Genomic DNA, 16,893 nt, shown 5'->3' with positions numbered 1-16,893 from the left:
GACTTTCTTTTCTTTCTGATACAATCCTTTTTTTCAGAATTGCCTTTTCCCAATTGCTTAGTTTTCTATGAACCTTTGCCGTAATTTTTAACAAATGTGCAAAAGTCTGTCACATATCAAACAATATTTTCTCTGTGCTTCAGTATAGCTTATCTAGATAGATAGATAGATAGATAGATAGATTTAATTTGTTTTCCCCTGGAGTCTTTCTTCTCAAAGCTTTGTTCTCCGGTCTGGACCAGTTGCCCCCTAGACCTTCTGTAAGCTGTCATCCAAGGATGCACTTCCCTACTCTCCTGGCTTGGATCCCTTGTTTCCTAGCTTCCGTGTTTTGCTTTGTTTTATTTTCTTGCACTATTCTTTTATTTTGCTGGAGCACATTCTGCAGTAAATTCCTCAGAAACAATGTATGAGAAAGAAATTTTTAGAGTCCTCAGGTATCTGAAAAAGTACCTTTTTTTCCATTTTCATACGTAACTGATAAATTGGCCAGGTTCCGATTCTAGATGGAAGATAACTTTCCTTCAGAACCTTGAGAGCATTGCCCCATTTCCTTACAGCTTCCAGCGCTGCTGTTGAAAAGCAGATACCATTCTGATGCCTGATTTTTTAATATTGGGTATCTTGGACCTGTTACATTTTCGTTTCTGGAATCTTTAGGGCTTTAGTTTTATCAGCGCTCGGTAGTTGTGGCTCACGGGCTCTAGAGCGCAGGCTCAGTAGTTGTGGCGCACGGGCTTAGTTGCTCCGTGGCATGTGGGATCTTCCCGGACCAGGGCTTGAACCCGTGTCCCCTGCATTGGCAGGTGGATTCTTAATCACTGCGCCCCCAAGGAAACCCTGTACTATTTTTTTGCAGGAGTTCCTTAACTTGTTATTCTGACTTTCCTAAGCCCTTTATTTTGACAGTCCAATTTTTAGTGTCGGAGATTGTACCGTTTTTATAGTATTTCGCTCTGTTTACATGAAGTCAGTATCTTCACATTGCTGAGAATCTCCAATACATGTGTGTATATATTTTAAGTTTTCTTCCCCCTATATTGTCTCTTTCCTCTGGGTATTTTTTTTTTTAACTTTCTGTTTTGAAATTATTATAGATCCACGGGAAGTTGCAAAGACAGAGAGGTACCCTCCACCCACTTTCTGCTGACAGTTACATTTGACATAATTACGGTACAACAAAAACTTGACATCGGTACCGTGTATGTATGTAGTTCCGTGTTGTTTTATTTCAGTACAGGTTTGTGTAACCACCACTGCAATCCAGGTACAGAACTGTCACGTCAACACAGAAAACTCCGTCTTGCTACCCCCTCATAGTCACACTTACTTCCCTCCCTACCAGCTTCTCTGAGTCTTTTAATGATTCGTGTGTGTGTGTTTCTCATGCTTATAATCCTTAGCTGTCCATTCATATTTAAGAATAGGGCTCTTGGAGAATTCCCTCGTGGTCCAGTGGTTAGGACTCGGCGCTTTCCCTCCCGGGTCCCGGGTTCGATCCCTGGTCGGGGAACCAAGATTCCTGCAAGCCGTGCAGCACAGCCAAAAAGAACAGGAAAAAAAAAAAAAATGGAAGAAGAATAGGGCTCTAAAATGGTGACTAGAAGTGGACATCACTGTAGGGGTTACAATCCAGTTCTTACTTTGGGGTGGGGGGCGCCGAACTCCCACATGTCAGCATCTATAGGCCTTTCCTCATTTTCTCCAGAGAAGAAGCTCTCATTCTCCTGCCTGAGAAAGAGTCGGGATGGGGTGTGGAGAGTTCTTACTGTTCCACATGCAGATCTTCACTGCATCCTTCTGTGTTCCATGCCCACCCCCGACTCATCCTCGTTCTGTCAACCCTAAGTCTGGAATGCCTGGGTTCCGTTTCTCCAGAGAGCAAACCTTATGTGTTATCTGGGGATATATCACTCCGTCCATATACAGACCTTTCGACGGCTCTCCTGCTGCCATCCTTGAGCCTCACCCCCATGCCCAGCAGGTTCTGCTCAGCTAATCAGTTCCCTCTTTGTTGGCTTTATCCCTCACAGGCAGCCTGGTTTACCTTCCTCTGTTCTGCTAAAGAAGCTGCTATGCTTCCACTGCTTTCTCTCTTTCAAAAATGTAATCTGTTCTTCCATTGCAGTCATCCTTATAGACTTACAGTACATCTTACCTTCCTTGGCACTTGTTTTAGTGAAAATGCTTACTAGGAATATAGTAGAAAATCTGCCATGTGTAGCCAGGACCCCTCTGAAATTCCATTAGTAAATGTAAAAGAGACTATTCAATGATTTGACCAAGATCTTTTTTTAAAATTAATTTTATTGAGATACAATTTACATACATAAAACATACCCACTTTGTACGTTTTTATGAGTTTTGACACATTTATACATCCACATAATCACCACTACATTCAAAATATAGAACATTTGTAGCACCCCAGAAAGTTGCCTTTTGCTCCTTCCCAGTCAGTCCCCTGTCTTTCCAGGCTCCACCTGGATCCCAGGCAACTGCTGATCTGTGTTCTGTCTTTTCTAAAGTTTCGTATAAATTGAATCATACATGTCTATTCTCTTTTGTGTCTGCCTTCTTTGACTCACTATAAAGTCAGTAGTTCCTTCCTTTTTATTAATATTCCATGGTATATACACCACAGTTCATGTGTCCAGTTACCTGTTGAGAAACATTTACGACTAAAGTTGCTGTGAACATTTGTGAACAAGTCTCTTTGTAGACATACATATGTATCCTTAGTCTCGGGTAATTACGAGGTAGGATTGATAAGCTCTGTGGTAAGTGGTTTAACTTTATAAGAAAGTGTCATTTTATATCCTCACCGGCAGCGTAGGAGAGACCTAGGTCCTCCACATACTCAACACTTATGTTTCAGTCTTTACATTTTTAGACATTCTCATAGGGGTATGATGGAGTCATACTGTGGTTTAAGTTTGCATTTCTCTGATAACTAATGACCTTGACAGTCTTTTCAAGTCCTTTGCCAAGTATATGTATTGTGACTAATTTATTCCAGTCTGTGGCTTGCCATTTCATTTTCTTAATGGTGTCTTTCACAGGGTAGCAGATTTTAATTTTAAAGTTCAGCCTACCATTCTTTTCTTTTATGCTTATGCTTTTTGTTGAAAAGACTCTCTGTTTCCCCATTGAGTTATGGCCAAGGTCTCTTTTAAATTCTAAGTTATAAAATAAAAACTTTAAGAATGTTATGGGATTAAAAATTAATTCCATGAGTCCAGACTCAAGCATTTATCTGCACTTAGTTTGGTACGACCTACCTATTAGCAGGTGAAACCCTCCGTTCTAGGGCCTGCAGCACAGATTCTTCTAGTGAAGTATCTGTTTCCCTTTAGTGGGAAGTGACAAATGCCAACCCAGTTCATATTTTTGTTCAAGTACACTCCAGCTTATTTCTCAAGAAATATGAAGACATATTTAATTTATTTCATTTCTCAAAACTGGTTTTTATCATCATTACAAAACGAACATCAGGCACTGTGCTAAGTAGTTTGCCTGAATTACCTCATTTAAGTCTCAGAGCAGTCACACACGGCCCTGTTATCCTGTTTGTATGAAAATTTCCTAAATAACTAGTTTAATTTTATATTCAGAATTTAGCATAATTGACTTGGTTTTCTTCACTCAAAAAAAAACAAAAAGAGGGCTTCCCTGGTGGCACAGTGGTTGAGAGTCCGCCTGCCGATGCAGGGGACACGGGTTCATGCCCTGGTCCGGGAAGATCCCACATGCCGTGGAGCGGCTGGGCCCGTGAGCCATGGCCACTGAGCCTGCGCGTCCGGAGCCCGTGCTCCGCAATGGGAGAGGCCACAACAGTGAGAGGCCAGCATACCACAAAAAAAAAAAATCTATGTCTTTTTATATCAAATACAAGAGGTTAGTGACTAGTAGAAAAAGTTACCCACTTAAGAACACAAATGTGGGCTTCCCTGGTGGCACAGTGGTTAAGAATCCACCCGCCAGTGCAGGGGACCCGGGCTTGAGCCCTGGTCCAGGAAGATCCCACATGCCACATAGCAACTAAGCCCGTGCACCACAACTACTGAGCCTGCACTCTAGAGCCCGTGAGCCACAACTACTGAGCCCGCGTGCCACAACTACTGAAGCCCACGTGCCTAGAGCCCGTGCTCCGCAACAAGAGAAGCCACTGCAGTGAGAAGCCCGCACACCGCAACGAAGAGTAGCCCCCGCTCACAACTAGAGAAAGCCCGTGCACAGCAACTAAGACCCAACGCAGCCAAAAATAAATAAAATAAATAAATTAAAAAAAAATCTCTCTATGTTTAAATAGATCCACATATCAAAATAGATTTAAAGATAAGTGACACTTTTCTTTCTTTTCAGATCTTAACTGATGTAAGAGATCTCAAATTTCCACCACTGTTTACTCAGAAATATCATCGTGAGGTTGGTATGAATTCTCATCTTTTATTTTCTTCAGAATCTTACTTAGAACCTGAAGCGTCCTCAGCAGTCAGCTTGTCAGTTTCCCCGTTTTACAGATGAGGAAGCCTAAGGTCTAGAGAGGAAAGGGACCTGATCCCAAGAACACACACCTTGTTAAAACCAAAGGCTGTGACTCGGTCCCAGGTCCTGGGCCCAGTGCCCTGTGCTCCAAGCTGCATGACACCCCATCTGGGAACTGTAGCAACCTTGCGTTTCGATAAGGCTGAACTCCTAGCTCACCCTCACAGCCGTAGAGTTGCCATTATGATCATGCCATTAATTTCTTTATCTTAGTGAATTTGGGAGAGATCTTAAAAACTGGCTTCTTTTTTAAAAAATGTCACTAATTTCCACTGATTTCTGTGTGTTGGAGTTATGCCCCTCAGAGTGACATAGTCCAGAAGAGTGGGAAGGGAAAATTAAGCTGGTCTTGATGGTGAGAACTGTGTGTAATGAATTTTTGAAGTTTCTTTTTGCAGCTTTTGTTTATTTCATTATATGTCCACAGACATATCACTTTAAAATTTATGTGTTGATAAATCTTGAATTTTCTTAGTAACTTACGTTTAGGTAAATTAGACTGTGTGGCTAGTCATCAAGTTGGAAAAAGTCTAATTGATCTTTCAGTATTATAACGAAGGGTTGCGTTAAAAATGAACTTTATAACAATATAGAGATATGCCGGCCTAAAGTGAAATATATTTTACAAAAACTATTCTGTTATGTATTTTGCAAAGTCGATGATTCAATCCCTGGGGGCGCTCATCAGAATCTGTGTTACATTAAAGGGGTTCAAAAAATCAGTAAAAAGGGCTAGGTACTGATCACTGGCATGGTTATTTTTTAATTGAAATCTTTGAGATAATTGTACATTCACATACAATTGTAAGATGCATTTATTTTAAAAGTCAGAGTATGCCTGCGTTTCAAAGATGTGACTGAAGACCTTTTATTATATGTTAGAAAACAACCAATTACCCCAAAATGGTCCATGTGTATTTGGGGCAGGGGTTGGGCAAACTATGACCCACAGACCAAATCCAGCCTGCTGCCTATTTTGGTAATAAAGTTTTATGGGAACACAGCCAGGCCCACCTGTTTATATAGGGTCTGTGGCTGCTTTTGTATTTCAGTAGCTGAGTGGAGAAGTTGTGTCAGAAACTGGCTCGCAAACTTAGTATAGCTATAGAAACATTTGGCTGACTTCTCAATTAGGCAGCTGGTTAGTGGCCCTTTTATTACAAAACAGTTTTTATCTTTCAGTATGTAATGGTGCAAGACATGCTCTCCCCATCCCCTACGGACCGGCCTGAAGCTGCAAACATTATTGAAAATGCTATATTCGAGGACTTGGAGTTTCCAGGAAAAACAGTTCTCAGACAGAGGTCTCGCTCCATGAGCTCATCAGGAACAAAACAGTCAAGACACTCCAGCAGCTCCCACAGCCCTTTGCCAAGCAATTAGCCTTAAGCTCTGCTCGCCTCCCTAACAGGTGACACGGAATAGCCCACTTCGAAGGAATGTTGATTTTTCCAAAATCGTGACCTTGAAAATTTCGTTCTTTGCTGGATTTCATTTTGGACTACTTTTCGTAAATCAAAGTTAAACTGGATATTGGAGCTCAGACCTTTGAGCCAACTCTTGATTTTTGCTCTGCTCAAGGAGAGGGCTGTCACTGAATCACACGTGGTCCTTTTCCTTTGTTGATCTCTTGAAATCAGCCGGCCAAGCATCGTAGCCCTCACGTTTTGTCTAAGGAGGTGGAAGCAACCCCTAAAATGTATAGAGAGAATTATAAAATGGAAATATTTTTGTAGTACAGAAAAATGAAAGTCCCTACATGTAGTAACTATACTGTTCTAGAAATACACTTTCTAGAGAGAACAGTGGTGATTTTGAAACTGATTTCCAAAAAAGCTGACTCCATTTTTGTCCCTGGTGGGTAAAAGGAATCTGCATTATTTTGGAGGACAAGTGGCACAAATTGTATAGTGGTTTATTCCATAGCTAGTTTTCTAGTGACGTTTGTAGCATTAAATAGCTTTATTCCTTAGATGGTTCTAGGGAGCGTTTAAGAGCTTTTTGTACTTTTACCTCCGGTAAAGGGAAAATGAAGCTTTTTGTGTAAATTGGTCAAAAGTTCTGGTTTGGGGAGGAAAAAAGCCGTAGTAAGAAATGAATCCTATATTACAACTAACTTCTTCAATTATGGACTTTTAAAATCTAACGAGATCTTAAGTGTCTTAAATATAATACTGTAGGTTGGTTTTTTTCCCCAAAACTGACTGTAGATAACAGTTTAATCATCTAACTTGCTAACATGTTTTTATTTTCCACTGTAAATATGTTTATTTTTTATTTATAAAAATTCTGAACTCAATCCATTTGGGTTGGTGGTGTATAGAACGCACTTAAGTGTGTTAACTATTGTGACTTCTTTCAAGTCTAAATGATTTAATAAAACTTTAAAAAATGATTTATGGTTGATTGTTATTTTGGGGGGAACTAGCCCTGAAATGGTAGTTTTTCAAATTTATAAAATGGGATCATAGGTCTAAGAACAGTCATAACCCTACTCTCAAGAAAGCTTACTCCTAACCTGTTCTAAACAGGCATCTTCTCGTCATTTCCCAAGGACTTGACAGGACCAAGTCCTTTTCACAGTTCACTGGACTCATAATCCAGAGACATTAGCTCAGTTCCTACTCGGTGGCAGGGACATAAAGAACACCCTGCCCTAAAGGGAGACCTCGAAGAGCAAAGGCTCCGGCGATGCCAGTTGTGTTGGGATCACAGTATGTCTGACGTGTACCGTGGGGAGGCGTGTGGCATGAGGGCACAAACCAGCTAGACACAACTTTTAAGGGTCAAATGCATGATTATTTCCATCTTACAGATACGTGATGTCTGACCCACAAAGTTTGAGCAGTTTTTAAGCTGGACACCCATGTCGCAGATCTTTGTGTGCTCTGTCCTCACTCTCACTTCGCAGTGAGTCTCTAACTTTGTCTTTCTTCCCCATCCTGCTTGGCTCCTGGCCAGCCCATCTCTCTTCTTCATCTCTTGGTCGGCCTGCTTCCGTTACCTTTTTCCTCTTCACCCCAGCGAGGGATCCTGTTGATTTCTTCCCAGTCTGCCCACTCAGTCCCAGCTGTGGACCCTTTGACCCTCACGACCACCCTGAGAGCTAGCTATGAAAATGTTATAATAACGCCGTGATGGGTGTTATTATTGCCATTCTTCTTATGGTGAAACTCGGGTCCAGAAAGGTGTAATTTGCCCAAGATCACAAAGCCAATCAGAGCAGAACTGGGATCAGATCCCAGGAATTCCAGTTCCTAGTCAGGGTTTTGTCTATTCCCTTGCACCAAGTTGTCTAAAGGTTTGCAAATATCTTACATGATATAATCAGGCCTTCTTTCATTTTAATTCTGCCTGTGCCTTTGCTGGCCACTAGGATGAAAGCAGCCATGGGAAGTTAAGGGGCTGGGCTAGCAGGACCTAGGAACTCCTCAGTGGTAGCCGGAATGGAGTCTCCTGCGTTCTCACCCAGAACCCTTTCTCCCGACTCCAAACCCTACCTCCCTTCAAGTTGTTGCTTTTCTGGCATCTTTCCAAGTCCCCTCCCTCCACACTTGCCTCTTCCTTTAACACTTTGTACTTAATAACACTTAACCATTGTCAGTCCGCAGATGCGCCTGTAACTGGTGCAAATCAATCTGCTAAATAGCTGAGGTCCCAGAGGGTAGGGACACACCTTCTTGTAAGCCCAGTAACATCTATCATAATGTCTGGTACTTGATTACGTATTTGTCGAATTGAATTTGGAAAACATAACGTGTAACTCACGTAGCTGCAGCCCTCAGGAAATAGCCAAATAAGGAGGAAAAGAAATGCACCGGTCGCTGCAATAAATATTTGGCAAAGTGAAGGAGAAAAGATGGCTGAACGATCCTGATGTTAAAAACAGATAAATTATTATGAACTTTCATCAGATCTTTAACCGTGGCCGCTTTTAAGTCTTTTGTCATTTACAGACAGTTCTGGGTGTACTCTGATGCTTTTGCAAAAACGTTCCTGTAAAAGGGTTTCATCTTCAAGGAATTCATGGAAACGACTCTGACAAGCACAGGTTTCTGGTAACTGACTACACTGATGAACTGAATGAATAAGCATTTTCAGAACTCTAATGGAAAACTGATGAACTCATAAAAGTGCTAACAAAAGATCGAGATAAAAAAAATTAATTACATGGGACTGAGTGAACAGATGAGGATGATTATAATTTTTGTGACTTTGAATTTAAAAAAAAAAAAAAACATAAAAATCTCAAATCCTGGAAGTTTTCTAAAGGAACGGGACCTTAGGGTTTAATTTAAATGAGAGGAGAAGTGGGCTGGGACACTCAGCATCCATGTGGCTCTGTCTGATGCTGTCTGCTTTAGCCTACCTCCCTCTCCATCTTTTACTGGAGTGCGTTATTTCCCCGGCCGCCAGCCTGGCCTGCAGGGGAGAGATCCCGATGGGGGAGCCACGCAAGCCCGCAGGGCTTCTAGTTTCCAGGTTCCCTCATTCAGGAAGGCAGCAGCACGGGAGTGCTGGTCCGGAGGTCAGGAACCAAGCCTGCCCCTTGCCTCCTAGGAGAACAGCAGACATTTAGGATGTTCGGACAGTTTTCTTTTTCCAGATTGTTTCTCAGTGATACTTTGGATACATTTACACCGAAAGTGATTCTATTTCTCCGAGTAAATGGGGACAGAACAAGCTTTCAATCCAACCACCGGCCATAGAGCGACCCAGTCTTACTCCTGGAGTAAGTCAAGGGCGAAGCAGGAACTCTGGACGTTTTCTGGCTTATGTCTGGTGACGTCTACTCATTCTAGAACTAGATTCGCACGGGACTGCTTAAGGAGACTTCCCGCTTCAGGTTCTAGCCCTGCAACTACTGCAGCTGCCACCAGGGGGCTCATTTTCACCTTTTCCCCTAGAAGTAAATACGGAAGTTCCCCACCTATGATTTTCCGAATTTACAGTGGTGCAAAAGTGATACACGTTTGGTAGAAACTGTACGTCGAATTTTAAATTTTGATCTTTTCCAGGGCGAGTGGTAGATAAACTATCATGATGCTGGACAGCTGAAGTCAGCCAGCCAATCAGGAAGGGAAACGATGATACCCTTACAACAGTGCTGTACCCAGACAGCCATCCTGCTTTTCACTTCAGGACTGTATTCAATAAATTACATGTGGGACTTACCTGGTGGCGCAGTGGTTGAGAGTCCGCCTGCCGATGCAGGGGACACGGGTTCGTGCCCTGGTCCGGGAAGATCCCACATGCCGCGGAGCGGCTGGGCCCGTGAGCCATGGCCGCTGAGCCTGCGCGTCCGGAGCCTGTGCTCTGCAACTGGAGAGGCCACGACAGTGAGAGGCCCGCGTACTGCAAAAAACAAAACAAAAAAAAACAAAAAAACCCAATAAACCTAGGGCATTATGCGCCTGGCTACTTCCAACAGCCTTAGCATCCCTCATCCCTGGCTCAGCGCCGCTTCTTAGAGCAGCAGAGTAGCTTCCTTCTCTGATTCCCCTGCACGGGCTGGTTCGCTAAGAAAAGATGGACTTGTAAACCCTTTGGAGGTCATGAGGATATTTTCATCAACCACATCGTAATCTCTAGTGGAATAAAATAAGACTGTTTTAGTTCTTCTCTGCAATTTCCTGCAGTTAAATTAATTGGATCCATGTGTTTCTGTAATAACAAAGATTAAGGCGTTGACAGCATGAACCAAAAGTAGTTCTATAGATGTATGTCTTGCTATTTACTGTCAGACAATATGGCTCAACATTCATCTGGTGAAAAAATAAAATTATCTTCGACAGACAAAAAAAGACAAAGATGGGAAAGACAGTGGGAACAGCCCTAGCGAAGGCTTGGTGGGGAAGGGTAGGAATGAGAAAGAGAGCTGTCGGTAGTGGGAGGGGAGAGAATTAGAGCAACCTGAGAAGTATTTTTGAGGCAGGAGGGCCAGGACACTGGAATTAAGTGAATAATAGGTAAAGGAGATAGCTCTTGAATTTCTGGTGTGGAAACTTCCATAGAATCTAGAAGAAGGAGGGTGTGGTTTGGGGACAGATGTTACCCTTCAAAAATGATGAATTTCCTAGGTCTCTGTGGTTAAAAAACTGGGGCTTTAGTCGGGAGAAAATGGGAAGCCATTGAAAGTTTCTGAGCCGAGGAAGGATGTGATGAGATTTTAGGATCTCTGCAGCAAGTAAGGCAGAGGTGGCTGGAGATAGAGAGGCCTTCACCCAGCAGAGGGGCAGAGGGCCTGAGCCTGGTCAGTGGGGGCCAGAAAACATCCCCTGTCCAGCGACTAAAGCTGTGCTGGTCCCCAGGAGCCCAAGGGAGGCTCCTCTGTCACCACTCTTCAGTGTTGAGTTTGGAAGGATTTCTTCAGGGGCTGCTGCAGTGCGAGCCTCCCCGTCTCCTACCTCCTGAAAAGACGGGAGGGAGCTTTTAGAGCTCGCCTAGAGAGCACGTCAGGAAAGATGACAGTGACGTTGGGATCAGCCCATCGCTTGCTAGCAGCCAGAATGTGGGCAAGGAAGAGGAACCAAGACAATGCAGAGTTCACTGGCCCAGAGTTCAGACGCCTCCAGTAAGAGCCTGAGGGAATTTGCCCTTCCCAGAAAGGTCACAAATGTGTCCAGAGGCAGGGAAAGGCTTTGATACTGAGAAGTAATGAAGGGGAAAGGGTGTTCTCTCTCCAAAAGGAGCTTTTGAAGAAATACAGTAATGGCTGAATAGATAAATGGCTGGATATTATGCAAATGAGTCCGCAGCCTCATGGAATGATTCAAATGTCTATTCAGCAGATAAATGACAAATTTGCAAGTTGCAGAGGAGTAGGGATAGTATGATTGCAAACAAATATAATGGCTTCTATATCTGTTTATTTTTATTTTTTGCTGCACCCCACACCTTGAGGGATCTTAGTTCCCCGATCAGGGATTGAACCCACACCCTCGGCAGTAAAAGCACAAAGTCCTAACCACAGGACAGCCAGGGAATTCCCTGTATCTGTTTAAATATTTTCATGGGCATACAGTTTAGGAATATCCACACCGGTTACCTTAGGAGAGAGGAGTGGGAGAGGAGGGCCGAGGGAGATTTTTTTTTTTTCCCATAAATTATTTATTTTTGGCTGCGTTGGGTCTCCATTGCTGCATGCGGGCTTTCTCTAGTTGCGGCGAGCGGGGGCTACTCTTTGTTGCGGTGCGCGGGCTTCTCATTGCAGTGGCTTCTCTTGTTGCGGAGCATGGGCTCTAGGCGCATGGGCTTCAGTAGTTGTGGCTCGCAGGCTCAGTAGTTGTGGCTCACGGGCTCTAGAGCGCAGGCTCAGTAGTTGGGGCGCATGGGCTTAGTTGCTCTGAAGCATGTGGGATCTTCCCGGACCAGAGCTCGACCCCGTGTCCCCTGCGTTGGTAGGCAGATTCTTAATCACTGTGCCACCAGGGAAGCCCAAGGGAGATTATTAACTCCAACCTGCATCTCACTATGGTTTGACCTCTTCCAACTACTGATACACTACTCTCAGGATTAATAATATTGAATTAATAAAACAAGAAAAAGGAAACCAATAAACCATATTTACAACATTTTAATTGATCTCATCTTTGTATCCTGCTCTATAGTTTAGAAGGCTGTAATGTGGTCTGCAACTTGGATATTTTCATATCTGTAATATCTGCTGTTTTATCGGTAAGCAAACAACACAATTATTAAAATAACACAGTAACATAACAGGAAGCTCGTAATAATCCACCTGTCATCCCACCACCATTTTAACATAACAATTTCACTTCTCTGAATTCCCTTCAATCCAGAGGGCATTTTGAGGAGTGATGTGTGACAAGACACTGCGCTTTGGAATCACAGTCAGCTGTATTACTATTTACTTGTTTATAATTTTCCTTGAGCCCTCTAATCTGTTTCCTCAACTGCAAGTAACACGTTGTGAAGATTAAGGGATAATAACATTTAGCGTAGAATCCCGTAAGTAGTAAGCATTCAATAAACAGAGGCTTAAAATGAAATCATAACCTCAGTTTCCTCAACTCTAATATGGGCATAATTTGTCGCAGAGTCCTTGTGAGGATTAGCGGACATAATTTGGGTTAAAGAGTCATACAAATATGTGCATATATGCAAATCTACGATTACACGATGGGGGGGTGGGGAGGTATAGAAAGAACCCCTGGCTGTTACTGTCCTCAGGGAGTAGAAAGGAAGGAAACAGTAGGTGAAGGAAGAAGGAAAGATCACATAGCAAAATATGTAGCTTATAAAACTTTATAATGTTTCGGCAAAAATACATACATTGAATATGCACGTGACAAGGACCAGAGGCTGACAGTTGATTATATGAGGGTAACGTGTTAGGTTAAGATGAAAGTATGATTATTATTAAGGCAATCAAGAGACGTCTTTTGTTAGCTGAGGGGTGTAGTGTAGGGCCGGGCAGGTGGGGGTGATGCTGAGAATTCCCTTTCTTTCAGGACTTTGACGCTAAGCTGCGGGTCAACAGGGTAGCCTGCGAGTCTCCCCCCCGCCCCTCCCCGTTTGACTCCGCGGGGAGCCGGGGCGCAGGGTGGCCAGAGGGTTTGGAGATCAAAGATATGTGGATGAGACATCATTCTCTGGCCCGGGGCCGGATGTCTGGCTCGGGCGAAGCCGGGAGCGGCGCCAGGAATTATTGATGCAAAGACCGGTCTGGGAGAAAGAAGAGCTCCGACTGGCCACGTGGGGGCGACAAGACACCGAGGGAAGGCGGGGGGCTCCAAGGGCCTTGGGGTTTGCCTGGGCGTCGTCGAGAGGGTCCAGTGGCCCGTCCCTTAATGGGGCAGATGCAGGAGGACGGACTGGGCAGCGGGCACCTCGGCTGCGCGGGTGTGATGCGGCCCGGATGCTGCGCGCGGAGAGCCGGGCCACCACCCGCTGTGAATTACCAGGCACCGCCCGCCCACCTTCCCTGGGGTTAAATGGACCCGCCTTGGCAAGTTTCAAAGGCAAACATTTCTGGAACGCCTGCTGTATACCAAGTCCTCTCCTAGGCACTGTATATTCGTGAAATCTCATCTAATCTTCACAACCACCTTGGGGGATATTATCGCCTCCATTTTATAGAGGAGGAAACTGAAACTTACTAAGTCGGAGGATTTAGCCCTAATAGGTATAATCAGGCAAGCAAGGAGAACTGTAAATCTTTTCATTTATTTTACTTATTTTATTTTTGTCTGCACGTGGGCTTTCTCTAGCTGTGGCGAGCAGGAGCTACCCTTTGTTGCGGTGCGTGGGCTTCCCATTGCAGTGGCTTCACTTGTTTCGGAGCACGGGCTCCAGACGCGGAGTCTTCAGTAGTTGTGTCACATTGGCTTCAGTAGTTGTGGCTCGCGGGCTCTAGAGCGCAGGGTCAGTAATTGTGGCGCAAGGGCTTAGTCGCTCCGCGGCATGTGGGATCTTCCTGGACCGGGGCTCGAACCAGTGAACCCTGCATTGGCAGGCGGGTTCTTAACCACTGCGCCACCAGGGAAGCCCTGTAAATATTTTAAAGTAAATATATGAATGAAAAGAACTCAACCTCGCTGCTCATCAGGGAAATGCAAATGAGAGCAACAACGGGGATCCCATTTTTTCACTACTAGATGGCAAGAATTTGAAAGATTTACCTGTGTGGGTGCAAGTGTAATAAAAAAGAAGTCTCCTCTACACAGTTAGGAATGCAAAGAGGAATGCATTTCAGTGAATGTTTGGTATCTGTCAAAATTTGCAAGCAAATTCCTCCTGATACAGAAATCCCCCTTGTGGAATCTATTTTACAGAAATAACCACACAAGTACATTAATCTTAGTGGGAAAGGCAAATAAAGCTTTTTTGTTTGTTTTGTTTTTTTAAAGTGATTTACCTGCTATTATGCAGCTATTGACTGAGCCTGGGGGTCCAATCCCAGCTATCTGATTCTGATAATCTCTGCCTTTGGGCAACATCGGAGGGGGGGTGAGGGGAGGGTTCCAGTTTGAGCATTGTTCACCGGCAGCGGAATCTCTAGGGAAATGCACATTTCTTTGGAGGCCTTTTCCCAGATTTAAAGAAACAAAAGCTTTAGGAGTGGTTATCCTAGAACCTACATTTAAAAAAAAAACCAACTCCCTGGGTGATTTTGAAAGCTCTGCTTTCTCCGTCTTTGCAGCGGGTTAGAATACTGGGACCTTTAAAAATACCAATATCCAGGCCACACTCTAGCCCTATAAAACCACACCCTCTGTCTGTGAGGCCCAGGCATCAGGATTTTTTTTAAAGCTCCCAGGTAATTCCCAGATGCAGCCAAGGCAGAGAACAACAGGCCTGGCCACTCATAGTATAGCTGCTGGCCCAGGAGTATTGGCAGAACTGCAGAATCTCAGATTCAACACCTCAGGCTGGCTGGATCAGAATCCACATTTTAACAGGAGCCCCCAGCGATTCATATGCAAATTAATGTTTGAGGTAGATGTGGGTGAGTGTTTTTCTTTTTAATTAATTTTTATTGGAGTATGGTTGCTTTAGGGTGAGGTTTTAGATTTATTTCAACATTCCTCCTGTAGCCTGACCTCATTCTGATAGCTTGGAGAGCAGATTGGAACTCTGGGCTGTCACCTACGAGATCAAAAGCAGCCGGGCCATGGTTAATTCTGCCAACATCTCCTGATCAGCTCCTCAGGGGAAAGGCAGTTCTGGAGGGAGCTATACCTCTTTGTCCAGATCCCTAAAATCTGGACAAGCATAGGCTGAGGGAGGACTGGCCTGGAAGCAGTGTAAGCGCAGACAATCCGAACTCCAGGTGGATTAAAAGCATAAAGTAAATCAACCATGTGAGGCATCTAGCGAAACTTCAGATTCAAGTCTCCGTCATTCACTGGTCTCCATCACCTCTCACCAGATCCCCAGATTGGTCTCCCCACCTCCAATCTTGAACCAATTCACGATGACACGACAGAGAATGTTTTACAGCACAAATCTGGCTGTGCTATTTATTCCCTGCTTACCATCCTTGACAGGTTTTGGGCATCCTCACATTAAAAGTCAAACACATGATCTTGGCATACTAAGCCCTCCACCCACTGACCCAGCTAAGCCTCAACTCTGGAGAACCGCCATGTGCCAACTCTGTTCAGGAATAGTGACTGAACCACTGGGCTTCCCTCAGGCTGCTGTGTCCCCAGCTTCTGTATCAGTCACGCCCCCCGACTCCCTTCACCCACACTGCCCTCAGCCCCTGGGAAGTCTTCCTCCCAGATTAAGTCTCAGGATTTCAGTCTATGACTCTTCTCCTAATCAGTCCTCATCCCAGCGAAGAGCTGAACGTGACGTCATTAGGAGGAATGCCACCTGATTTCGGATTTGAAGGCCTGTCCTGTGAGAGCGGTGGGACCGTCTTACAGGCACAGCTTTTAAGAGCCAACCCTCCTTGGACATATCAGCATAGAGGTTCAGGTGTGTGTCACACACACCCAGATCAACATAAAACAAGGGTTCTCAACTTTGGCTGGGGAGCTTTTTGAAATATCGAAAGCTCAGGGTACATCCCAGACCAATTACATCAGAAACTGAGGAAGAGGGGGCAGTCATCAGTATTTTTATAAAGCCCAACCAAGGTGGAGAACCGTTGGTGATTTATTTCTCTCCCATGAGACATTCCAGAGCTGGTGTGACTGCTGTGTACCACTCAGGAAATCCAGCCTCCTCATCCCACCCACGTGGTCCAACTGGCTCACAGTTTGTCCAGACTACAGGGTGGAGGAGGGGAAGATGCACACATCACTTCTGGGTATGGCCCATTGGCTGGATGTAGTCAGAGGGCCACGTTTTATCCAAGGGAAGCTGGGAAATGTAGTCTTTATTCTAGGTGGCTGTGGCCCAGCTAGAAAACTTGGGGGCTCTGTTAATACAGAGGAGAAAATGGCTACTGGAGGAAATCAACCCAAGGAAGGATTTCCTAAAGAACAGAACGGTTGTGTAATGGAAGAGGCAGTGTGCTCCCTGCCACCTGAAGAAGGAATCACACCAGTGGAAAAGCGCTGCTCTAAAGTGACCAGATACTCCATCTGTCCTTTGATTATTCATTCTCAGCCACCACAGTCACACTGGCCTTCCTGTTCCACGAGTGCACCCATCTGTCTTCCCCATCAGACGGCCTTGAGTTTGCCATGCGTCTTTCCTGTCCTTTGAGTCTCAGAGGGGTCCACTCTGAGCACCAGACCCAGAGGTGTGCTCCCACTACCCCCGCCCCTGTCAGTCCACATACTTTCTATTTCATCATGTTTCTAACCTTAAGAGTTAGACTGCTGGGTTTAGTCCCAGCTCAGCCCCTCACTGGCTGTGTGACTTTTC

At 44.5% G+C, this 16,893-nt stretch overlaps 1 protein-coding gene across 3 annotated transcripts in view; it reads left to right on the top strand.

The window, feature by feature from the left end:
- EIF2AK3 (eukaryotic translation initiation factor 2 alpha kinase 3) overlaps window positions 1-6,943 on the top strand; it is a 68,525-nt gene extending 61,582 nt beyond the window's left edge. For all 3 annotated transcript variants that reach the window (XM_032652531.1, XM_032652534.1, XM_032652533.1), the window contains 2 exons: window positions 4,366-4,428; window positions 5,731-6,943. In XM_032652531.1, coding sequence (XP_032508422.1) covers window positions 4,366-4,428; window positions 5,731-5,931 — 264 coding nt within the window. In that variant the 3' untranslated portion in view covers window positions 5,932-6,943. The remainder of the gene's footprint in view (window positions 1-4,365; window positions 4,429-5,730) is intronic.
- The last annotated feature ends 9,950 nt before the right edge of the window (window positions 6,944-16,893 follow it).

This window comes from Phocoena sinus, chromosome 13 (genome assembly GCF_008692025.1).
Source record: "Phocoena sinus isolate mPhoSin1 chromosome 13, mPhoSin1.pri, whole genome shotgun sequence".
Classification (NCBI taxonomy): Eukaryota; Metazoa; Chordata; class Mammalia; order Artiodactyla; family Phocoenidae; genus Phocoena; species Phocoena sinus.
The sequence above is the reverse complement of the archived record's forward strand: the minus strand, read 5'-3'. Positions and strand labels throughout refer to the sequence as shown.